This window comes from Peromyscus californicus, unplaced genomic scaffold (genome assembly GCF_007827085.1).
Source record: "Peromyscus californicus insignis strain IS unplaced genomic scaffold, ASM782708v3 Scaffold_11__1_contigs__length_118956290, whole genome shotgun sequence".
In the NCBI taxonomy this organism is placed as follows: domain Eukaryota; kingdom Metazoa; phylum Chordata; class Mammalia; order Rodentia; family Cricetidae; genus Peromyscus; species Peromyscus californicus.
The window spans coordinates 60,826,320-60,851,733 of NW_026294402.1; the positions used below are offsets into that span (position 1 = coordinate 60,826,320).

General features: G+C 40.7%; 1 protein-coding gene across 7 annotated transcripts in view; it reads left to right on the plus strand.

The window, feature by feature from the left end:
- Positions 1–25,414, plus strand: part of Csnk1g1 (casein kinase 1 gamma 1) — a 151,082-nt gene that overhangs the window by 106,877 nt on the left and 18,791 nt on the right. For 5 of the 7 annotated variants that reach the window (XM_052712738.1, XM_052712723.1, XM_052712729.1 and 2 more), the window contains 5 exons: positions 1,244–1,329; positions 3,513–3,597; positions 3,864–4,012; positions 5,838–5,942; positions 13,252–13,362. In XM_052712738.1, coding sequence (XP_052568698.1) covers positions 1,244–1,329; positions 3,513–3,597; positions 3,864–4,012; positions 5,838–5,942; positions 13,252–13,362 — 536 coding nt within the window. The remainder of the gene's footprint in view (positions 1–1,243; positions 1,330–3,512; positions 3,598–3,863; positions 4,013–5,837; positions 5,943–13,251; positions 13,363–25,414) is intronic. The other 2 variants (XM_052712753.1, XM_052712760.1) reach the window with 1 other exon arrangement.

Below are 25,414 nucleotides of genomic sequence, written 5' to 3' on the forward strand. Positions count from 1 at the left end.
TGAGCCTCCTATGTGCAGGGATCAAAGACTTGAGCCTCCCATGTGCTGGGATCAAAGGCAGGCACCACCACCTCCTGGCTCTGTTTCTCTTTTAGACTGGATTAATCTTGTGTAGCCCAGGGTGGCCTTGAACTTCTGATCTTCCTGCTTCCTCCTCCCAAGTGCCACCACTGCTTGGCCTCTGGTTAACTAGTGGCTAGCTCTGCCCTCTGATCTCCAAGCAGGTTTGTCAGAACACAAACAAAATATCCTACAGTACTAGCTCTGTAAAACAAGAACAGTAAATAATAAGATATCTGTGATGAGCCATAACTGGTAAATTCAAAGTAGATGCATATACTAGTATTCAGTTGACATCCGAAGATGTTTTTTTCAGATGAAATAACAAAATTCTGTGAACTTTTCTGCAGTTAGTAATTTATCTTCCCATTTCAAAGGAGAGAAAAAACTAACAACTTGTTTTAGTCAAGTTCCAAGGATAGTAACTTGTTTTGTATATCCATAGAAGTCACCTTAGTACTAAACTTGCTGGGTTTTTTAAGTGGTTATGGGTTGGTTACATGGAACAAATGGAAACCAAGAAGTGATTGTTCTCTGCTGACTTGAAACTGAACTGTTCTTTTGTTTTGTTTTGTTTTGTTTTGTTTTGAGTCAGGGTTTCTCTGTGTAGTTTTGGTGCCTGTCATGGATCTCACTCTGTAGACCAGGCTGGCCTACAGAGAGAGTTCCAGGACAGCCAGGGATATCACACAGAAACCCTTCTGGGAGTGGAGGCAGGGGGTGCTAAACATGTGTGCTAGGCATTCTGCAGCTTGTGTCTTTGCAGGCCTAGACAATGGGGACTATTTGAAAGTAGCTTCAGCTGCCCAGTCTGCTGCTCACTTTCCTTTGTGGTAGCCAAAGGGTAACTGCAGCTCATACGCTACAAGTCCTGATTCGTTTATGTAGTATCTCACGTTCAGACAGGTAACAGTGCTGAGTAGGAGGGGTTTGCCCACTGTCTAGCATTGGGCCTCGGTCTTAATTTAGAATTTGCTCTGCACTTGCTATTTACTTGTTAACAACAAAGGAAGGCCACCCACTGTTTTTCAGTTTTGATCTAAAATATTATTCCTGGGTTAGGTATACAAAGATTAGTAAGCACAGTCTTTCCAAAGCAGAAGGGCTTGGGGGACTACTTGGTTTTAAAGCTCTTTCTGCTGTAATAACTGCAAACATAATGTGTGATCTGTCTTACTTTTAGAGCAAAGCCGGCGAGATGATTTAGAAGCCCTGGGCCATATGTTCATGTACTTCCTCCGAGGCAGCCTACCCTGGCAAGGACTCAAGGTATCCTTGAAAGTGCTTTGTCTCTCTGCTCAGTTGATAATGAAAGGGCTGCTGACTTGGTGTCTCTAAATAGCACAGAGGGGAAGGTTGGCTTCACAGATGAGAGGCAGGGATTAGTGACATTAGTCACACTGTCGGTGTTCACCTGGGCTTTGGGAGCTCCAGTCTGTTCACATTTGGCTTCCTCACCTTTGTATCTTAATCCTGCCTCTTTGTGTTGGGTTTTCCATAATCCTTCCCCTCACTCCCTCCTGGCCTTAGCCATGCTGCTTTTCTCTGCATGTTGGTGTCCCTCCTCCACTATCATTATGTCGCCGGAGGAGGAGTGTTCCCAAGGTATCAGGGAAGTCCTAGAACAAATTGATGACAGCAGCTGCTACACATTTACCAAAAAAGCCAGCATGGTTTTCCAGTCTCCTAAGGTGAACTGGAAAATATTTATTCATCCTCCATAGACAAAGGACTCAACTAAAATAGCAGGAAAACATTGAGGCTTAACATTAGTGTTCAAGTACATTAGTAAATAAGTAACTAAATAATAGCCATGTCTTGCAAACATATAGTTTTAATCACTTTTTTTTTTTTTTCTCGAGACAGGGATTCTCTGTGTAGTTTGGTTCCTGTCCTAGATCTTGCTCTGTAGACCAGGCTGACCTCGAACTCACAGAGATCTGCCTGCCTCTGCCTCCCAGTTGCTGGGATTAAAGGCATGTGCCACTACCGCCTGTCTGAAATAACTTTTCCCAAAGCCCTTTACATAATTTGAGGTATTCCTACACCTCCTTCCTCCAAGTAGGCAGAATAATTCATTTTCCTATGCTGTCTAGGGCATTCTCTCTGATTGAACACAGGGCCTTGTACATGCTAGGCACATGTTCTTTCTCTGAGCTACAGCCAGAGCTCTATTCTCTTAAAAAAAATTTTTTTTCTTAAATTTCTCTCCTGACACCTCTCATCCATAATCCTCAAGTCATGTATGTTTTCTCATTGATACTGAGTGTTTTCAAATAGCTACACGTACTGCTTACTGATCATGTAGCCAAACAGTTCATTAGTATACAGCCTTGTAAACTTGCTTGGAACTCTTGTGGACTGTGCAACCCCATTTTAGCGGTAGTAATGGATTTTAGAATCTCTCCAATTTACTTTCCTCGATATCACTTAAATCTGGGTGAAGTAGGCTGGCTGGAGCCTAATGAAGAGTCCAAGGTCCAAAAGCTTCGTGTGTGTGTGTGTGTGTGTGTGTGTGTGCGCGCGCGCGCGCGCAGTCCTGAGTATGCCACATTTTGGATTACTTTGACACACTGACACACATTTATTTGTTAGCAATGCCTATTCTGCAGATAACTTTTATGTCTGGAAAGGTTTTGTTTGTTGGTTGGTTTCCCCTGTCAGTAAGCTATATCCTCAACCCTGGTAACCTTTATTTAAAGGATTTTTTCACTTCTTGTCCTTCTGACAATATATATGTATGTGTAGTTTCTCTCTCTTTTGAAATAGAAAAATAAATTAACTGCAGAAAAGTTGAAAGAAATGTGTGAGATTTCATCTGAGAAAACTTGGTCTTTCTTTAGATGTCAACCAAATACTAGTATATGCCTCTAGTAGAAAATGGAACTGATCATAGAGGGAGAAGGCTGAGTCACTGTTGACGTCTCTCAGTGGCCAGGGGAGTCTTCTAAGCTGCTGCAATCTTTAAAATACTGCTGCATAACGTTTTTGTTTTCTTCTCTCTGTCCTTCTCACCTGAGAGTACTAAACATATTTTCAAGTGAAACTTTCTAGAACGCAACAGAGGTTTATGTATATCTAAATACAGAATGTCTATACATTCTTATTTGTTAAAGGGAAAAAAATTGAGATCCACTAACAATTCCTGCCAGTTTGAAAATAACTATTATGGTGGCTAGAGAGATGCCTCAGTGGTTTAAGAGCATGTACTGCTCTTGTGGAGCACCCAAGTTCATTTCCCAGCACCCACATCAGGTGGCTCACAGCACCGGTGACTCCAACTTCAGGGAACTGGTATTGTTTCTGGCCTCCTTGGGCACATATTCTACATATAGATATACAAATAATTGAAGTAAAGTCTTGAAAAGAATAACCCCAGTGTCTGAGAACATGTTTAAACTTAACTGACTTAGTATGTTTTTCCAGATAATTTCTTTCTTTACTGTCTGCAGGCTGATACATTAAAAGAGAGATATCAAAAAATTGGTGATACCAAAAGGAATACTCCCATCGAAGCTCTCTGTGAGAACTTTCCAGGTAGGATGCTAAAAGGATAATACAGCCAGTGTGACTGACACTTTGAAGTAGGTTATGTCACAGTATCTATAAACACCAACAGGTGTTGGCCAGATCATTTACATTTTTTCTTACTATTATTCAGCCCAAGGAAGGTATCACTTTTATTTGGTCCATAAAGAAAACATTAGTGTCAAGTAATCTGTATATATATCTCTTGTGTGGCTCAGAGCTAACATCTGGGGCATTCAGCTAACAGGAATGGCTTTTTACCTTTTTCTTAACAGAGGAGATGGCAACCTACCTTCGGTATGTCAGGCGATTAGACTTCTTTGAAAAGCCTGATTATGAGTATTTACGGACCCTCTTCACAGATTTGTTTGAACGGAAAGGCTACACCTTTGACTATGCCTATGATTGGGTTGGAAGGCCTATTGTAAGTATCCTTTTAAAAAAAATCTCACTGGGTGGTGGTGATAGTGCACATCTTTAGTCCCAGAACTCAGGAGGTGGAAGCAGCAGATCTCTATGATTTTGAGGCCAGCCTGGTCTACATAGTGAGTTCCAGGACAGCCTGGGCTGTCACACAGAGAAACCCCATCTTGAAAAACCAAAGAAAAAAAATTCTCAGGCCTGTACCGCCCCATCTTTTTACTTGCCAGTCCTTCTGCTTATAGGAAATTGCTTGCATTTACCAACCTTTTCCAAGTAACACTATAGGTTGCTGTCATTAGAACAATCAATGAGTTATATGGTTTTTGGATTATGACTTGTGGGGGCTGAAGAGATGGCTCAGCAGGTAAGAGCACTTGCTATTCTTACAAAGGACCCAGGTTCAGTTCCCTGAATTTACATGGTGCCTGACAACCATCTGTAACTCCAGTTCAAGGGGATTCAGTGCCCTGCCTTCTTCTGCTCTGTGAGTACCAGACACACATGTGGTATTCATACACATATTTAGGCAAACACTTATAAAATAAAACAGATCCTCAAAGATTATAATGTATATCCTGAGATACTAGAATTTTTTTTATTCTTATTTATTTTTATTTTATGTGCGTTGGTGTTTTGCCATAGGTCAGGTCCCCTGGAAATGGAATTACAGACAGTTGTGAGCTGCCATGTAGGTGTTGGGATTGAACCCAGGTCCTCTAGAGGAGCAGTCAGTGCTCTTAACCACTGAGCCATCTCTCCAACCCCAAGATACTAGAGTTTAAGCCAATTTTTACACATTTCTTTTAACTGATTCACAGTTTAGTTCTGTCTGTGTTATAGAGGAACTTGACTTCTGTAGGAATATAATTCAGCACCATAATTCAGCACCTTAGGAAACTTGGATTTAATGGTTCTGGCCAGAGTCCACAGTATCAGAGACTGTGCTAACAGATAATACTGCAAAACAGTTACTCTACTTCCTAAGGTAGCCTGCTCTCAAATGGATTGTTTAGGACCAGACTACCTTCCCTTCTGCAAATGACCAAATTTGGGAAAACAAGATGATTTGAAAGAAAAACAGCAGTGGGCTGGAAAGATGGCTTAGGAATTAAGAGCACTGGCTGCTCTTCCAAATGACCTGGGTTCAATTCCCAGCACCCACGTGGCTGCTCACAACTATCTGTAACTCCAGTCCCAGGGAATCCAACACCCTCTTCTGGCCTCCTTGGACACTACATGTATGTATGTGGTGCACAGACATACATACATACATGCAACTAAACACCCATACACATAAAAATAAATTTAAATTTTTTTCAGAAAAGAAAAAAAAAGACTGATTCCTGCTCTATAAGAATTAACATGCTAACATGCTGCTGCCCTTTGCAGAGCTATTACATTAAACTTGTTTTCCCCATTTGGCCTTTTGGGTGGAGGTTTTTGAAACAGGGTCTTTTTTTTTTTAAGTCTTTTTTTTGTTTGTTTGTTTTTTTGTTTGTTTTGGGGTTTTTTTTTGGTTTTTGGAGACAGGGTTTCTCTGTGTAGCTTTGCGCCTTTCCTGGATATCTCTCTGTAGACCAGGCTGGCCTCGAACTCACAAAGATCCGCCTGCCTCTGCCTCCCGAGTGCTGGGATTAAAGGCGTGTGCCACCACCACCTGGCTTGAAACAGGGTCTTATTGTGTAGCTTTGACTGTCCTGGAACTCATTCTATAGACTAAGCTAGTCTCAGACTCACAGAGATCCACCCAGCTCTGACTCTGGGATAAAAGGTGTGTGCCACACCATGCCAGGTTACCCATTTGACATTTACTTTCATTTTTCTAGCCTACTCCAGTAGGATCAGTTCATGTCGATTCTGGTGCATCCGCAATAACTCGAGAAAGCCACGCGCACAGGGATCGGCCATCACAACAGCCTCTTCGAAATCAGGTATGTGTTAGGTTTTAGTTGTTTTAATCATAACCTTACTTCATAGCTATTGTTAAAACCCAGATTCTCCCTCTTCTCTATGTTAGTTGTTTATGTGGAGTTAAGAAAAACAGCTGGTTTAGTATGACATTGGAGCAACTGTCACAGCATGTGTAAATGCATTGAGATGAGGCATATAGACTAAAGAATCTGGGCCTGACCCACCAACTGTGGTATCACAGACCTTTAACCTCAGCATTGGGTAGAAGCAGACAGATCTCTGTGAGTTCGAGGCCAGCTCGGTCTACATAGGGAGTTCCAGGCCAGCCATGGCTGGATAATGAGACTCTGTCTCCAAAAAAGAAAAAAGAATCTGGGCCTGAGGAGATCTCTGGTTTTCAGGAGACCTGATCACTGGCTGTGAGTTAGGATCTAAGGTCCAGAGGACTGCTGGACATGCAGATGTACCACATGGTATACTTAGGGTCCTCTCTGCAGTTGAATCTAGAGCTTATGCCAGTTGTACTCTTTGCTTGGTGCTAAGGGTGATGATTTGCCTTTTCAGCTGACCTGCTATAAACTGCATCCTGCGCAGTTGCAGTCATACCCAGGTTGATTTGAAAGTTGTGTAAGATACCTTAAAGATACAATGCAGGGCTAGAGTATTTGCCTGGCACATACAAAGCTATGGGTTCAGGGTCTGTCACAGCCACAAAAAAGGAAGATTCATCTATGTTTAGAGCTCAGTGTGATGGGACAAGTCTTTTAATCCCAGTTCTTTTAAGTTGGAAACAGTAAGAATGCTGTAAGTAGAGGCCAGCATAGGCTACATAGTAATATTCTTATCTCAAAAAGCCAGAATAAGTGGGTGAACAGATCTTCACAATTTCCTCTCAAGGGAAGAGAAAATGAACAAAATCAATTAGAAGCAATAGTGCAAAATATTAACAGAAGTAGTGTTGGAAATACAATTCTGAGTGATAGTTTTCTAAAACATCTTCTAATGAAGTTCCAGTTTTTTAACAAAAAGACACTTAAAAAGAATGTATAGGGCCAAGTAGTGGTGGCGCACGCCTTTAGTTCCACCACTCAGGAGGCAGAGGCAGGTGGATCATCCTAGTCTAGAGAGTGAGTTCCAGGACAGTCAGGGCTTCACACAGAAAATCTGACTGAAAAAAAAACAAAACAACAAAAACAAACAAACAAACAAAAAAAGAATGCATAAAAGAGAAAAGGAATACAAGTGAAACCATAATCATTATATCTCTGCCCCTTTTGGGGAGTTGGGGTGGGTTTTGAGACAAGGTCTCTCTGTGTAGTCTTGGCTGTCATAACACTCGCTTTATAGACCAGGTGGCCTGAAACTCACAGAAATCCACCTGCTTCTGCCTCCCAAGTGCTGGGATTAGAGGCCTGAGCTACTACCACCTGGCTTGCCCATTTTTTAATAATTGTTTTTAATTAGTGTACAACATAATGGATTTCATTAAGACAATTTTATACATGTATTTCATTGTACTTTGTTTAGCTGCCCTCCATCACCCTCTTGTCTTCTCTCTCACTGATTCCCTTCTTCTCTTCCAATAGTCCAGTTTCTGCTTTACAAACACACACTTTTTTTTTAAAATCTAGATTGTCCATATGAAAGAAAATGAAGCAGTTTGTCTCCTGCCCCCGTTGCCCTGTCTTGTCTCCTCCCTTTAGTGGTCTCCTTACTCTTCCCCACTTTCATGTTGTGTAGTCTGTGCTAGGGATTGGCAGGTGCAGGCACTTGCTGCCAGCCTAATGACCTCAGGTCGGTGCCCAGGATTCACATGGTGGAAGGAGAGAGCGATAAGCAGTGAGCCTTATTTCCAAAGATCTGACAAGTAGACAGGCCATGAAACCAGGTAATAGCACAAGGCAGAACAGATAAATATTAAAAACATTAAAAAGTATTACCACTTGGAATTTGTTTTTGTTTGAAACAAGGTCTCTGTGGATCAGACTGACCTCAGAAACACACGGATATCCCCTGAGTGCTGGAATTAAAGGCATGGCCCATCATGCCCAGTCTCATTTGGAATTCAAAGGAAATACTTCCCCTAGTCAGAGCATGGTAAATTATTTCACTGGGAGAAAAAAAAATGCCTCATTTGAAATGCTCTTGAAAGAAGTAGAGATAGACAAGCAGAAAGAGTGTGAGCAACAACATTATACATCTAATAAAGGAAACCTAGGAATCAAGGCTAGAAAACTAAGAAGCCCTCCAAATGCTAGGCTGGAGAATTGTTGGTCCTTAACTTCAGTAGGTACTTGGGATAAAAAACAGAAGACTGGGAATGACAAAATTTGCTTTAAACTTTTTTATTTTAACTTGGCAACTAGTATGGGAAAAAAATAAGAATAAATTAAAATATGAGGACCTGAGTTCAATCCCTGAACTTGATTTTGATCCAGAGCTATTCTTGGTGGTGTGAGCTTACAGTCCCAGTGCAGGGAAGGTAGAGAAAGGAGGATCCCTGGTTTCAGTGACCAGTCAGCCCCAGGTCCCAGTGAAGAGACCATGTCTCAAAAAGCAAGGTGGCTGACTTCTGAGGAACATGACCTCAAAGGTTGTCTTCTGGCCTCCACATGCAAACATACATGTATGTACGCTTGCACTCACATAAACATATACCTCTGGACATAAACACACTACACACAAAACACTTCAGTACTGATCCATCCCTCTGGATAAGTCATAGAGTACTTTCTCAGCCTGCACAGGAGCTTGGGGTCAATCAGCCACACACATGGGAGTATAAATAAATGTACATTTCAGCCCTTTCCTTTCTTTTTCTTTTCTTTGGAGGGTGGCGGGGGAGGTTCTAGACAGAGTTTCTCTGTGTATCCCTAGCTGTCCTGGAACTCGTTCTGTAGACCAGGCTGGCCTCAAACTCAGAGATTAAAGGCATATGTCACCATCACCTGGCCCTCTTTCATTTTAAATTATTATTTTTTATTTATTTTTGTTCTGAAAATAAAACTGAAAACCTTACACAAGTGTGCTTCTAGTGAGCTACATTCTTAGTGCAAGCCTGATTTTCCAATTTTATGTGACTCACAAACAACTTTTTAAAAAGAACTTTTCTAGAATTGGGTGATAGCTCAGTTGGTAAAATGCTGGCCTTGCAAGCGTGAGGACTTGAGCGGTATCTGAAGGACATATGTGAGAAAGGCTGGGGGGTCTGGAGAGTTAACTCAGCAGTTAGGAGCACTTGCTGCTCTTCCAGAAGACCCAGGTAGGTTCCCAGCACAAAATATACCTTTACAAAAAACACAAACAACAAAAACACCTGGGAATGGTGGCAGACATACACCTGTAACCCCAGTAGTGTGGAGATTGAGACAGGCTGTTCCCTGAGGCTCACTAGCCAGCCAGCCTATCTTACTTGGTGAGTTCAGAGCCAGTGAGAGACCATCTTTCCTAAAAAGAAAATAAAATGTGGATGGCCACTAGGGAAATAACACGAAGGTCGACCTCTGGCCACATATGCCTATGTACACAAATGTTTACACATGTGCACACCAAAACAAGAAAAGTAGAACAAAACCAGCATTTGTGGAGAAGTAATTGGTTCATAAAACTCTAAAGAATGCTAACTGCCAGGCGGTGGTGGCTCACGCCTTTAATCCCAGCACTCGGGAGGCAGAGCCAGGTGGATCTCTGTGAGTTCGAGGCCAGCCTGGTCTACAGAGTAAGTTCCAGGAAAGGTGCAAAAACTACACAGAGAAACCCTGTCTGGGGGGTGGTGGTGATGCTAACTGGCCAGTAAATGGACTTTTTGATGTTTTTATTGACCTATGTTAGTTATACATGATGATGGGTTTCATTGTGACAATTTTTATTCATCACCCTTTCCTTTCCCCTCTCACTCCCACTAATCCTTTCTTCTTCCTAACTAGTTTCTCTTCTGCTTTCATATCGTGGGTTTTTTGTTTGTTCGTTTGTTTTTTGGGTTTTGGGGGTCTTTTTGTTGTTGTTGTTTTTTGTTTTTTGTAGATTTACTTACCTTGTGTGTGTGTGTGTGTGTGTATATATACATATATATGTGTATATACACACACACACACACACACACACATATGTATATACATATATATGTGTATACACACACACACACACACACACACACACACACACACACACACACACACACACACACACAGTGTATATGCAGGTGCCTGAAGAGGACAGAAGAGGGTATTAGATCTCCTTGAATTGGAGTTATAGGCAGTTGTGTTATAGTTGCTCCCTAGTGGGAGTGGTAGGGACTGAACCCTCCGGTCCTCTGGAAGAGCCAGCAAGTGCTCTTAACTGCTGAACCATCCCTCCAACTTCCATATCTTCTTTTGTTTTTGGTGACCATTGAATTAATTATGGTTACTGACAGGGGAATGGGCAATTTACCAGTGGCTACAGGGCTGAAGAAAATATCCCCCAGCAACTATTAACTGCCTACAGTTCCTCAAATAGAGGCAAGTCTTTGAGAACCCCTCCTCTTACGTTTTTGTTCTTGTTGTTTTGTTTTGTTTTTGTTGTTTGTTGGGTTTTTGAGACAAGGTTTCTCTGTATTGCAGCTCTGGCTGTCCTGGAGCTTGCTTTGTAGACAAGGCTGGCTTCTAACTTGCAGAGATCCACCTGCCTCTGTCTCCTGAGTGCTGGGGTTAAAGGCATGTGCCACCACTGCCTGGCACTTTTTTTTTAATTTATGCATATGAGTGTTTTGTTGGCATGTATGTCTTTGTGCCTTGTGTGCCTGGTGCCCACAGAGGTTAGAAGAGGGCATTGGATCTCCTGGAATTGGAGTTACAGACAATTGTAAGCCACCATATGGGCACTGGGAACTGATCTTGAGTCCTCTAACTGCTGAGCCATCTCTCCAATCCCCTTTAATCCTTTAAATCTTGGGAAGATGGGCACTGTTGTGGCACACACCTAAAGCAAGGGATCATGAGTTTGAGGCCAACCTGGGCCTACATGATGAGATCCTGTCTCAAAAAGTAAACCAAGTTTTATAGAACTAATACTACAGAATAGTGTAAGGCTTTAAATATTCTATTTAAACTTTGCTAAATTAGTTGTATCTATTCTAACGTTAGAAAAACAGATTTAATCTATTATCTCTAGGCATCAGACAATGTCACTAAGTTTATAACATGGTATAATTGTGCTGTACACGATAGCCCTATTTTGAAAAACTTAACATATGAATATCTATCAACAGAAATAATTGGAAGGGAAGCATCAGAGTAGTGTGTACTCTAATCCCAGCTACACAGGTCACTGGTGAGATGATGGTTTGCCAGTTCAAGGCCAGTCTGAGCAACTTAGCAAAAACTCCATAGGGGTGGGGGAAGGAATGTTTATAATAGTGTGAACTCTCTTGTGGTGCTGTCAACACAAAATCCTACCCCACTTTGTAGAAATTACATAGTATGTACCTCCTTATTGAACTGCCTCATCTCTGCAGGAAATAACAGCAAATATGGCCAGGATCTTTCACAATGCTGTTATTATCCATGTGACCTCATAGTCTATTAATAACGATGAATAAATTGTAGCTTTATAGGAAATGTCTTTTAGGTGACTTACCAGTGAGCTTTAAGGAGTTCGTGTCAATGAAATCCTTAGAGGGAGATAGTATGGAGCCTTAAGCTATTGCCTTCTCGTGCTTCCTTTTTTTTTTTTCTTATTTTTCGACATGGCATACAAAGTAATGGAAGTTTCTTATATGTATGTTATTATACATTGTTCTAATTCATTCCTCCCCTCCTCTGTCTTCTGCATTTTCTTTATAGAATACACATTTATAGCTACCAGTATTTCTGAGATTTATAGGCTCCTTATCTAGTGTTCATGTAGAGCAGCAATATTGCACCCCAACCCCTGCTGCTGTTGTTAATCAGCAGCAATTAAAATTTGATTTACTAATTCCTCATTACTGCCTCTCACACTACTTGTTTTTCATTTTTCAGAGTCTTAGGATTGTTACAGCTGTGCATCATGATGTTAGTACCTCCTCAGCCATCTGGCACAGGGCAAGAGGCACCTAGTCCAGATTCTTCAAAATGAAAAGTCACACCTAATTGAGATCAGAATAGTGTGAGATCTTAAACAACAATCAGGTAAAGAAGGCATGAAGGCAGCCTGAATAGCAGCAGAAATAGAAACAGTCCAAAGAGGTGTATTAATTGAAGGCCCTATTTTTGCTGAATACATATCTGCCCTTTTGCTTTCTAAAAGAAAGTAATTCACATTGGTCATGTCAATTAATAAGTTGTTTCTAATTCCAAATTAGATACTATTAGCTGAAGGAATCATAAGCTTTATTTTTGTCTTTCTGTGCTTACTTGTTCTTGGCATATGAACTTCCTTTAAAAAGATATTTTGGAAGCTGGAGAGATGGCTCAGTGGTTAACATCACTGGCTGCTCTTTAGAGGACCTAGGTTCAGTTCTCAGCACCCACATAGTAACTTAGAACCATTTGTAACTCCAGTTCTGGGGGATCTGACATCCTCTTTGATCTCCATAGGCACATGATACACATACATACATGTAGGTAAACCACTCATACTAATAAAACAGATCTAAAAAATTTTAATAAGTAAAATATCATAGAAAATTTAAAAAATACTTCCGTTTATTCATTTCAATATGAAAGCATATTCCATCCACTGTTCACTTTAGTAAATGTCTTGTGGTCAGATACAGTGTTTTATGCTTATAATCCCAGCATTGGTAGGCTGAAGTAGAAGAATTGCTATAAATTCCATACTAAGCAGGGTTACCAGAGTGAGACCCTGACTTAGAAATGGAGGAGGAGGAAGAAGGATAGAAGAAAAAGAAAGTGTCATGGACATTACTCTTGAAAATATATAGTAGGCTACCTATTTAAGGAAATAACATTGTGTCGATTCCTTGTGTAAAACTTTTATCTGCTCAGTTATTTAACCAATGAAATTATGAGTATGACTGTTTGCTCAACACTCTTTGAACTTTCTGAATTTGATCTGCTTATTAGCTGCTGAAATTGCACGAATGGAAAGCTGAAGGGGGGTGCCCAACTTTTGGTTGGCTCCCTCTCTACTTTTGTTCAGTCCAGGTTTTCTTTCGACTGATGTGTTGGTTCATTAGTGGAAATGAATACAGTCACGGTACTAGTTCTCAGTGCTTTGCAGCAGTTGTTAATGTCAAGCTCCAGACAGAAACCCTGCAGGAGCACTAATTACTGGATTTTGTTGTTGCTTTCTGTTGCTTTACCTTTCCTTCCATATCTTGGTGTCATGCTTCTACTGCCTAAGCAGACTGCATCATCAGAGCGCCGAGGAGAGTGGGAAATCCAGCCCAGCCGGCAGACCAATACCTCATACCTGACGTCTCACTTGGCCGCAGACCGCCATGGGGGTTCAGTACAGGTACCTACTGTCTTCCCTGGCCTTCTCAGCCTGGCTAGTAGAATGTTGGCTTGCTCTTGCAGTTTGGGTTCCTTTCAGATGGCCACTTACAGCAGGGGTGAGTTGCTTCTGTTTAACTGATAATCTCTGTGCTGATTTTCTATCTATGTGGACTTTGGTAAAAGTCATTTTTTTGAGATAATTGCTGCTTTTTGTCATTGACTTAGAAACATCTATGTGATTTCTGTATTGAGTTAACCCACCCTACAGTCTTGATCTACTCATGATCTGCAAAATACCATCAAGGTAGAAATGTGTTAGTATCTGAATTGTAAAGTCCAGAAACTTAAAATCCTTCCAGTACTAGAGGTATGCGTGTGTAGCTCACTCCATGATGATAGATGATTTAGCACCTAATAGCCTGGGAGTATTGCTTGAGGGATTTCCTGAGTGGATATCCAAGAAGTTGAGCTGTTTTGTATTTTCTCTCTGGAATAAATTTGGTCTTGGAAATTATTTCTGTTTTTATTTGGGCTAGCATGAGGTTTTCTTCTCTGTTTGGTACCAGGAATATCTTCTGTCTCTTCACTTTTTTTGTGTGTAACTTTTAAAATCCTAACCAGGAAAAAAATTCAACTGATGACCCACTAGTTGAGGTATAGAAATGAACTCCCTGCATGTAAATAAAATCTTTTTTTTTTTTTGGTTTTTGAGACAGGGTTTCTCTGTGTAGCTTTGCACCTTTCCTGGATCTCTCTCTGTAGACCAGGCTGACCTCAAACTCACAGAGATCTCCCCTGCCTCTGCCTCCCGAGTGCTAGGATTAAAGGCGTGCACCACCACCGCCTGGCAAGAAATCTTTTTAAATTGACATGGTGGTGCAGGCCTTTAGTTCCGGCATTCAAGGGGCAGAGGCCGGTGAATCTCTATGCATTCAAGGATCCTGATCTACATAGTGTGCTCAAGTCAGCCAAGGTTACATAGAGAGACCTTGTCTCAAGAAAAAAAAAAAAAAGAAAGCAAGGAAGATAGATAGAAACAAAGAGATTAACAAGAATTGCTTGGAGGCATATGTCTATAGAAAGGTGGGAAAACAGTAACAGCAGCAGAGAATGTTGGAAGTTGAAATACAGCTCCAATAGCAGGAGAAAATTGGATCTTAGTCTAGTCACCTTAGAATTTCCCAAAAGGCTCAATCAAGAATGGGCCTTCTTTAAGTGGAGGAGTGTTAGCAGGGCATATATTAAAAAAGAGTGGTTGAAAGTCTAAGAAAGCAAAGATCCCTATATGTTCCCTCCTTTCTTCACCAGAGACCAAATCTTTATTTGGAGAGGGGAAGTGGGGGTGAGACCATCCCATCTGATTCTGCATCCTCCTACCCCCACCTCCCACCCTCCAGCACAGGCCTCACCTTGTTTCAGCATCAGGCAGGACCTGAGGCAGTTGTGGGTGAAGACACGAAAGTCAGTGACGTACAGCTGGTCGATTTCTTGTTCAATCTGATGCTTCACACCTGGAAATGCTGAGTAGCTGATACTAAAATAAAAAACCACAGTGACAAAGCTGGAGAGCAGCTCAGCAGTTAGAACACTTGTTGCTCTTGCAAAGGACCCAGGTTTGGTTCCCAGCACCCACATTGAAGCTCACAACCATCTGTAACTCCAGTTTCAGAGGCTCTAACACACTCTTCTGCTTCCATGGGCACCAGGTTCACCGACATACATGCAAGCAAAATGCCAGTACATGTAAAAAAATTGCTAAGAAATTACAAAGGAAAAATTGGTAGTTTTGTTTTAAGAACAAGGTGTAATTTTTCTGATAGAAAAACATGACAAAATAACATCAAATTAAAGAGAAAGCACACATACACACAAAAACCTGGGCAGTGGCGGTGCACTCCTTTAATCTCAGACTAGCATTTTGAGGCTGAGGCAAGTGGATCTCTATGAGTTCAAGGCCAACCTGGTCTACAAAGTGAGTTCCAGCATAGCTAGAGCTATACAGAGAAACTTTGTCTCAAACAAAATTAAACACACACACCAAAACAAAGAGAAAGCAGTGAAATAGCAACACAACACAAAATGAATTATCCAAAAGTGCACAGATCTCTCATTGTAGAAAAGTGGATGTACTTCCCTCTTCAGAATTACCAAATTAACAGTGTGCTAACAGTTTGTGTATCAATCAGTGCCACAGAGAAATTCTTTGGGGAGTTACACAGTTTCTTTCCTGAAAGTTGAGGATATTTACATATCATATTCAAAATGAAATTAACATGTCTTCTATAAAAGACGAATTAAAAAAAGAAGCTAAGGCTTTGTTTGTTTGTTTGTTTGTTTGTTTGTTTTGAGACAGGGTTTCTCTGTGTAGCCCTGGCTGTCCTAGAACTCACTCTGTAGACCAGGCTGGCCTTGAACTCACAGAGATCTTCCTGTCTCTGCCTCTCACGTACTGGGATAAAAGGCGTGTGCCACCACTGCTGGACTGTTTGTTTTTGTTTTAAAATGGATGTCTAGACTAAAGGAAATGAGATACGCTTGGAGGTAAGGTACAGTGCTTAACAGGGAGAGTAGATGAGTAGTATCCTTACTGACTAGTTGACTGCTTTAGAAAGCCAAAAGCTAGTAGGTCTGGACATTCCAGGCAAGAAGTAAAGGAACATACTCTGGAAAATATAACCAGCCAGAAAGAAAATTGGAGGGTACTAATAGCATTACTCTCCCGCAAATGAAATGGCTTAGCCAAGTCATCCTGAAGTATAATCCAAAGTTGTCATAGTGTCAATTGATATGCACCCTCTTATTTTCAACAGTTTTGATTAGGGCCTTGGAGAGATGGCTCAGTAGTGAAAAGCACATGCTGCTCTTGCAGAAGACCTAAGCTCATTCAGTTCCCAGTACATCGGGCTCCTAACTCCAACTCCAGGGGATCTCACACCTTCTTCTGGTCTCCCTGTACTCACATACGCATACCCATTGTCCTAGTTTGCTTTCTTTGATAAACACGTGACCTGAAACTTGGGCAGGAAAGGGTTTATTCCTTTCAGCTTGCAGTCACTGAGGGAGGCAGGAACCAAAGCAGAGACCATTTGAAACATTGTGTACTGCTGGCTTGCTTAGCCTGCTTTTTATACAACCCAGGACCACCTGCCTACTGTAGCCTGGGCCATCCCGCAGCAGTCAACAATCACATTGAGGCCCTCTTCTTCGCAGATGACCCTTGCTTGTGTCAAGTTGACAAAAAATTAACTGGCACACCTATACTGGACATACATAACATATAATTAAAAATAAAAGTAAATCTTCTTCCAAAGTTTTATTAGCACAAATTATATAGAATTGGCTTCACTAGGACATTTTCATACATTATATAATGTATTCACCACCCATTACCCTCTGTTTCCCTCTCAGTCTGCAAACCCCTTCTTTACAACTACTGTGTGTGTGTGTGTGTGTGTACAAATGCATGCCAATGAGTTTAATTCCAGTTGTTTACAGGGGCATGGGCAACTTACTGGTGCCTACAACACTGAAAGAAGTGTCCCTTCCTTCCCACAGTAATCACTAACCACCTGTTAATTCTCTAGGAGGAGTGGAGACATCACCTGATAACCCTTGCTTCTCTGCTCATATTAGAAGTGGTGGAGGGGCTGGAGAGATGGCTCAGCAGTTAAGAGCATTGGTTGCTCTTCCAGAGGACCCAGGTTCAATTCCCGGCACCCCCACTGGCAGCTCACAACTTTCTGTAACTCCAGTTCCAGGGGATCTTACACCTTCATACCAATGCACACAAAATAAATTTAAATTATTTTTTAAGATAATAGTAAATAATGTTTTAGAAAGAAAGCTCCTAGAAATTAAAACAATTTTAAAACTCAATTAGATTGGAATATAAATTTAAGAAAGCAGAGCAGGCCGGTGGTGCATGCCTTTAATCCCAGCACTCAGGAGGTAGAGACAGGTGGATCTCTGAGAGTTCAGTTATCTTTGGACTTCATATGTATGCAGTGGCAGGTATGTGCCTCACCACCATTTGAAATAAATATATAAACTAACATTTCTTAAGAGAGAAAGATGGACTTAGAAGGAAAGTAAGACTGCTGAAAGATAGAGTATGGGCTTCTTTAAAATAATTTTCAGGGCCCTATTTTTTTTAAATCAACTTAAAATTTCTATACTTCATGAACCTTTGCATATGAATTTACACAGGATGTATGTTACCAAGATGTGTGAAAACAAGAAGGAAGCATAGACTGGATCTAGGGAACAAGAGATCCTACCCGAGCCATTTTGTCCATGTTAAAATAGAAGAGAACTAATTCCACAAAGTTGCGGGCAGAGGCAGGCAGAGCTGCGGCCGAGACATGGTTGTAATAAAGATTAGAAACTAAACTATTACCACTGAGGAGTTAGTGAAAACAAGGAGATTTAGAGCTTAGAACAAGGACGCCTTTAATCCTAGCACCCGGGGAAGGAGCCATCTCCGAGGGACGGAACCAGAACAGACCCAAACAAACCCGAACACTCTGTCTGAGGCCAACCCAGGGCCCAGCTGCCGATCCTACAAAACCCAACAACTTGGAGGTGTTGGTGAGATTACCCTACTAAACAACCTGTTCAGCTGAGATCCATTCGGGAGAGGATTCAGAATCCTACAGTCTTTAGTCTGAGGAAACAAGATCAGCTGAGGAGTTGACGAATGAGCAAAAACGTGACCTGAGAACACAAAAGAAGGCGCCGCCCAGCCACCGAACTAAGTCACCAGAATCATAAGCCTACACTACACCCACCTCCGGACCTGCAGATCAGGTCTCTAGCCCCTAGGCCCTACCCATCGGAGTCCCAGGGACCAGACAGCTACCTTTCCCTGCTCCCCCACCAAAAAATAAAAACAACTCCTATGAACCTAACAACCACTGAAACCATAAGCACACCCTGCACCAACTGGGAACAACTGCTCCCTGAGACAGAAGCCACTAACACTAATTGGACTAAGCTGCTCCCGAAGAAACAGAGCCTAACAGCACCGATTTAACCAAGAACTCCTAGTGGACCAAGACTAACAATTAGAACAAGAGAGGCACCTTCAGACACAGACACTGCCTACACTGAGCAGAGGAAGAGATGAGTAGACGCCAGTGCAAAAATACAGGCAACAACATAAAGACCCATATGACATCAGAACCTACCGATTCTACACCTGCAAGACCTGAACATACCAAGGCAGAAAAAGCAGAAGAAATCAACCCTAAAAATGACTTTAAGAAGATGATAGAGACCCTTAAAGAGGAAATGAAAAGCTCCATTAAAGAGGAAATAAAAAATTCCCTTAAAGAAATGGAAAAAGGGTTGGGGATTTAGCTCAGTGATAGAGCCCTTGCCTAGCAAGCGCAAGGCCCTGGGTTCTGTCCTCAGCTCCAATTAAAAAAAAAAAAAAAATGGAAGAAAAAGCAAGCAAAAAATTGGAAGAAATCAAAGAAAGCCAAGAAAAAGTAATTAAACAGATGAAGGAAACAATTCAAGATTTGAAAATTGAAATTGAGACAATAAAGAAAACACAAACTGAGGGAATGCTGGAAATAGAAATCCTGACTAAACGAACAGGAACTGCAGAAGCAAGCATAACCAACTGAATGCAAGAGATGGAACAGAGAATCTCTGACACTGAAGACACAATAGAGAAAATAGATTCGTCAAAGAAAACACTAAAAACAAAAAAATTGTAACACAAAACATCCAAGAAATTTGGGACACCATGAAAAAGGACACCAAACCTAAGAATACTAGGGATAGAAGAAGGAGAAGAGCCGGGCGGTGGTGGCGCACGCCTTTAATCCCAGCACTCGGGAGGCAGAGCCAGGCGGATCTCTGTGAGTTCGAGGCCAGCCTGGGCTACCAAGTGAGTTCCAGGAGAGGCGCAAAGCTACACAGAGAAACCCTGTCCCGAGAAACCCTGTCTCGAAAAACCAAAAAAAAAAAAAAAAGAAAGAAATACCTATGAAAATACAAGAAGCTTACAGAACACCGAATAGGCTGGATCCAAAAAAAAAGTCCCCTCGCCACATAATAATCAAACACTAAACATACAGAACAAAGAAAAAATATTAAGAGCCGCAAAGGAAAAAGACCAAGTAACATATAAAGGCAGACCCATCAGAATAACACCAGACTTCTCAATAGAAACTATGAAAGCTAGAAGAAGGTGCTGGACAAATGTTATGCAGACACTAAGAGACCACTGATGCCAACCCAGACTATTATACCCAGCAAAACTCTCTCAATCACCATAGGTGGAGTAAACAAAATATTCCACAATAAAACCAGATTTAAACAATACCTATCCACAAATCCAGCCCTACAGAAAGCACTAGAAGGAAAAATCCAACCTAAAGAAACTAAACACACCCATGAAAACTCAGGCAATAGATAATCCCACACCAACAAATACTAAAGAAGGAAAATGCGACACTACCACAAAAAAATAATAGGAATTAACAATCACTGGTCATTAATAACCATCAATATCAATGGTCTCAACTCACCTATAAAAAGACACAGACTAACAGAATGGATAAGAAAACAGGATCCATCCTTCTGCTGCATACAAGAAACACACCTTAACTTCAAAGACAGACACTACCTCAAAGTAAAGGGCTAGGAAAAGGCTTTCCAAGCAAATGGACCTAAGAAGCAAGCTGGTGTAGCTATCCTAATATCAAATAAAATAGACTACAAACTAAAATCAATCGAAAGAGATCAGGATGGACATTACATATTTATCACAGGAAAAATCCACCAAGATGAAGTCTCGATTCTGAACATTTATGCCCCAAATACAAAGGCACCCACATTCATAAAAGAAACACTACTAAAGCTTAAAACGCACATCAAACTCCACACATTAGTAGTGGAAGATTTCAACACACCGCTCTCACCAAAAGACGGATCTACCAGACTGAAACTTAACAAAGAAATAAAGGACCTAACAGACGTTATGACTCAAATGGACTTAATAGATATCTACAGAACATTCCATCCTAACACAAAAGAATATACCTTCTTCTCAGCACCCCATGGAACCTTCTCAAAAATTGACCACATGCTTGGTCACAAAGCAAATCTCAACAGATACAAAAACATTAGAATAACCTCCTGTATCTTAACAGACCACCATGCCTTAAAGTTAGACTTCAACAACAACAAAAATTATAGAAAGCCTACAGTCTCATGGAAACTGAATAATGCCCACCTGAAACACCAATGGGTCAAGGAAGAAATAAAGAAAGAAATTAAAGATTTCCTAGAATTCAATGAAAATGAAAGTACAACATACCCAAACATATGGGACATTATGAAAGCAGTGCTAAGAGGAAAATTCATAGCACTAAATGCACATATAAAGAAGATGGAGAAATCTCATACCAATGACTTAACAGCACAACTAGAAGCTCTAGAACAAAAAGAAACAAACTTACCCAAGAGAAATAGACGCCAGGAAATAATCAAATTGAGGGCTGAAATCAATGAAATAGAAACCAAGAGAACAATACAAAAAAAAAAATCAATGAAGCAAAGAGTTGGTTCTTTGAAAAAAATCAACAAGATAGACAAACCCCTAGCTAAATTAACCAAAAGGCAAAGAGAGAGAGCACCCAAATTAACAAAATCAGAAATGAAAAGGGAGACATAACAACAGATGAGGGAATCATCAGGTCATACTTCAAAAACCTGTACTCCACAAAATTGGAAAATCTGGAAGAAATGGACAATTTTCTGGATAGATACCACATACCAAAGTTAAATCAAGACCAGATAAAACATTTAAATAGACCAATAACCCCTAAAGAAATAGAGACAGTATCAAAAGTCTCCCAATCAAAAAAAAGCCCAGGACCGGATGGTTTCAGTGCAGAATTCTACCTGACTTTCAAAGAACTAATTCCAATACTCTTCAAATTGTTCCACACAATAGAAACAGAAGGAACATTACCAAACTCTTTTTATGAGGCTACAATTAACCTGATACCCAAACCACACAAAGATGCAACAAAGAAAGAATTACAGAACAATTCCCTCATGAACATTAATGCAAAAATACTCAACAAAATATTGGCAAACCGAATCCAAGAACACATCAAAAAAATTATGCACCATGACCAAGTAGGTTTCATCCCAGGGATGCAAGGATGGTTCAACATACGAAAATCTGTCAGTGTAATACATCATATAAACAAACTGAAAGAAAAAAAAACACATGATCATCTCATTAGATGCTGAAAAAGCCTTTGACAAAATCCAACACCCCTTCATGATAAAGGTCTTAGATCAGGAATACAAGGAACATTCCTAAACACAATAAAGGCAATTTACAGCAAGCCAACAGCCACCATCAAATTAAACAGAGAAAAACTCAAAGCGATTCCACTAAAATCAGGAACAAGACAAGGCTGTCCACTCTCCCCATATTTATTCAATATAGTACTTGAAGTTCTAGCTAGAACATTAAGACAGCAAAAGGAGATCAAGGGGATACAAATTGGAATGGAAGAAGTCAAACTTTCACTATTTGCAGATGATATGATAGTGTACATAAGTGACCCCCAAAATTCTACCAAGGAACTCCTACAACTGATAAACTGTAAAGTGGCAGGATACAAGATCAGCTCAAAAAAATCAGTAGCCCTCCTATACACAAATGATAAAAGGGCTGAGAAAGAAGTCAGAGAAACATCACCCTTTACAATAGCCACAAATAATATAAAATACCTTGGGATAACACTAACTTAACAAGTAAAGGACCTTTTTGATAAGAACTTTAAATCTCTAAAGAAAGAAATTGAAGAAGATATCAGAAAATGGAAGGATCTCCCATGCTCATGGATAGGTAGGATTAATATAGTAAAAATGGCAATTTTACCAAAAGCAATCTACAGATTCAATGCAATCCCTATCAAAATCCCAACACAATTCTTCACAAACTTGGAAAGAAAAATACTCAACTTCATATGGAAAAACAAAAGACCCAGGTACAGCTCAATGTATTCCACTTGTCTAGCATGTACACAACTTTGGGTTCAGTCCCTTACACTGCAGTAAATAATGAATAAATACATGAATAAATAAGACTTTGGGTGAAATTAATGATTCACCATTAATATTTGAAAATTAATATATCAAATAATTTTGTTTTTAACTTTAACTTTTTTTAATTATTTTTTAAAATTTGTTTGCGTGTATATGTACCACGTGTTCAGGTGTCTGAAGAAGACAGAAAAGAGCACAAGATGCCATGGAACTAGAGTTAAATGCATTTGTAAGCTACTTGATGTGGGTGGATGCTGGGAACTGAAATCAGGTCGTTGGGGGAGCAGCAAGTGCTCTTAACCACTGAGCTATCTCTCCAGACAAACTTTTGGGTTTTTGAGACAGAGGCTCATATAGTCTTGGCTGACCTTGAACTTATTATGAAGCCAAGACTTGCTGTGAACTCCTTATTGTGCTGCCTCCACATCCTGAATGGTACAATTATAAGCATGTGCTGCCACCCTTGCCAAGACTATGCTTTTTTTGCAAATCAGTAATATTTCTAGCACAACAAATGTCCCTGTGTTTTTTGGTTTTTGTTGTGTTTTGTTTTAATTTTGTTGTTACTTGTTTTCCTTTTTTGTTTTGCTTTGTTTTGTTTTTGCAGATAGGGACTCACTATGTAGGCCAGGCCGTCCTGGAACTCTCTCACAGAGTTCCACCGTCTCTCCTAGCCACTATGTCTGCCTCCCAAGTGTTAGGAATAAAGACATTGACTACTACACCGGCTTGGTTTCCTTTTTTTTTTTTTTTCAAAGCAGGATCTCTCTGTGTATTCCATACTAGCCTTCAGCCTGCAGTCATCCAGCCTCAGCCTTCTGAATGCTGGGATTACAGAAGTGTACTACCATGTCTAGATATGTGTGTGCATTCTTTTTTTTTTTTTTTTTTCCTCGAGACAGGGTTTCTCTGTATAGCTTTGCACCTTTCCTGGATCTCGCTCTGTAGACCAGGCTGGCCTCGAACTCACAAAGATCTACCTACCTCTGCCTCCCGAGTGCTGGGATTAAAGGCGTGCGCCACCACCACACGGCATGTTTCTGCATTCTTTCATTCTGCAGAGGCACTTGGTGAAATCAGGCTGAGCTTAACCTAGATAACCTGTAATACCATCTCTCTTGGGTGGACTGCAAATTGCCAAGATAAGGAGCATTTGTTCTGATAAAGTGTGGACATTCTGGTTCTAATTTACTTAATGGGCAAGACACCTTGGTTTTCATCTTTGTAGTATTTCCACAGCTCTTTTTTTTTTTCAGAGCTGAGGACCAAACCCAGGACTTTGCGCTTGCTAGGCAAGCACTCTACCACTGAGCTAAATCCCCAACCCCCAAAATGTAAGGTGTTTTTGTTTTTGTTTTTGTTTTTTGTTTTTTGAGACAGGGTTTCTCTGTGTAGCTTTTGGAGCCTGTCCTGGAACTCACTCTGTAGCCCAGGCTGGCTTCAAGCTCACAGAGATCCGCCTGCCTCTGCCTCCCAAGTGCTGGGATTAAAGGCATGCGCCACCACCGCCCGGCTTCCACAGCTAAATTTAAGAAGACAAAACACTTTTCAAGTCAGCTGTGGTGGCTCACACCTTTAGTTCCAGCACTCAGGAGGCAGAGGCAGGTAGATCTCTTTGAGTTTGAGGCCAGCCTGGTCTATGTAGTCAGTTCCAGGACAGCCAGAGCTATATAGTAAGAACCCATCTCAAACTACCAGACCCCCCTCCTCAAAAAAAAAAAAAAATAGTAATTTGAGCCAGATATCTTGGAAAATCTTAGCTAGTTAGGAGGTTGAAGCAGGAAGAACAATTGAGCTCAGGAACTTGAGGCTAGCCTGAACATCCTAACAAGACCCCATCTCAAAAAAAAAGGGTGGCAATTCATTACATCTGTGAAGTTCTTTATGGTGCTTCAAATCTCTAGTAGATATCATAGTTAACTGCCATATAATATATGGTAGATAATATGAACGTTATTGGCCCTGTACACATGTACAGAGAATGTCAACAGTGGAGTTAGAATCCAGCCCTGTCACAATAGTATTTGTCCTATCCAGGTAGGAGTCTAGTCATATAAACTCTTGCAAACTTGAAGTAGGTTCATGCTATAAATATGGAGATTAATACCTATTAACCCCCAGATTTTTATTTTTTTGAGACAGGGTTAGACTGGCCTCAAACTTGCTATGTAATGGATGATAACCTTGAACTTCAGATTCTTCTAACTCTGTCTCATGAGTACCAGAATTACAGGCATGTGCCACCATACCTGGTTTTATGTGGTGCTAGGAATCAAACTCAGGGCTTTTGTACCTGCTATACAAGTGTTCTACCAATGGAGCAAAAGCCCAGACATGTTATCTAAGATTTTCTTTAAGGCTCTTTTTTTTTTATTTTTTGGTTTTGTTTTTCTGAAACAGAGTCTCACTATGTAGCCCATTGTAGTCTCAAACTCAGTCATCCTGCCTCTTCCTCCAGAGTGCTATCATGTGCTTCAGACATGTTTTAGATAGAGAAGTATAAGGGTAGAGACAGGAGTAACATTCCTTTTGTGCCTGATTTGTTTGAAATTATATGCTTTCTGATACAGATATTGTTGATTATAAAGTGAGAATAACCTCTTCCTTAGATTGCCTAAGGACACTGCTTGTAGGTCAAGTAGCAATTCATAGGGAGGAGAAATTATAAAGTATAAGACTTTACTGTGACCCAGAGTCACAGGCAATTCTCCATAGTGACTCTTACTAGTAATTCTTTCATATTAGTAGATTGAAGAGATAGAAAGATAAATATGCTAGGGTAACTTTGAATTTCCTCTGCAGCTCATGCTGGCTACACACTTCCAATCCTCCTGCCTCAGACACCTGAATGCTGACATTATAGGTATGCACCCCTACACTTGGCTTTTAGCCAAGACATCTTACATATCATTTTGTCTGGTTCCTTAGTTGTTCATTATGAGTTAGTGATTCAGTTACCGTGCTTCCCTAGAACACACACAGCCTTTGAT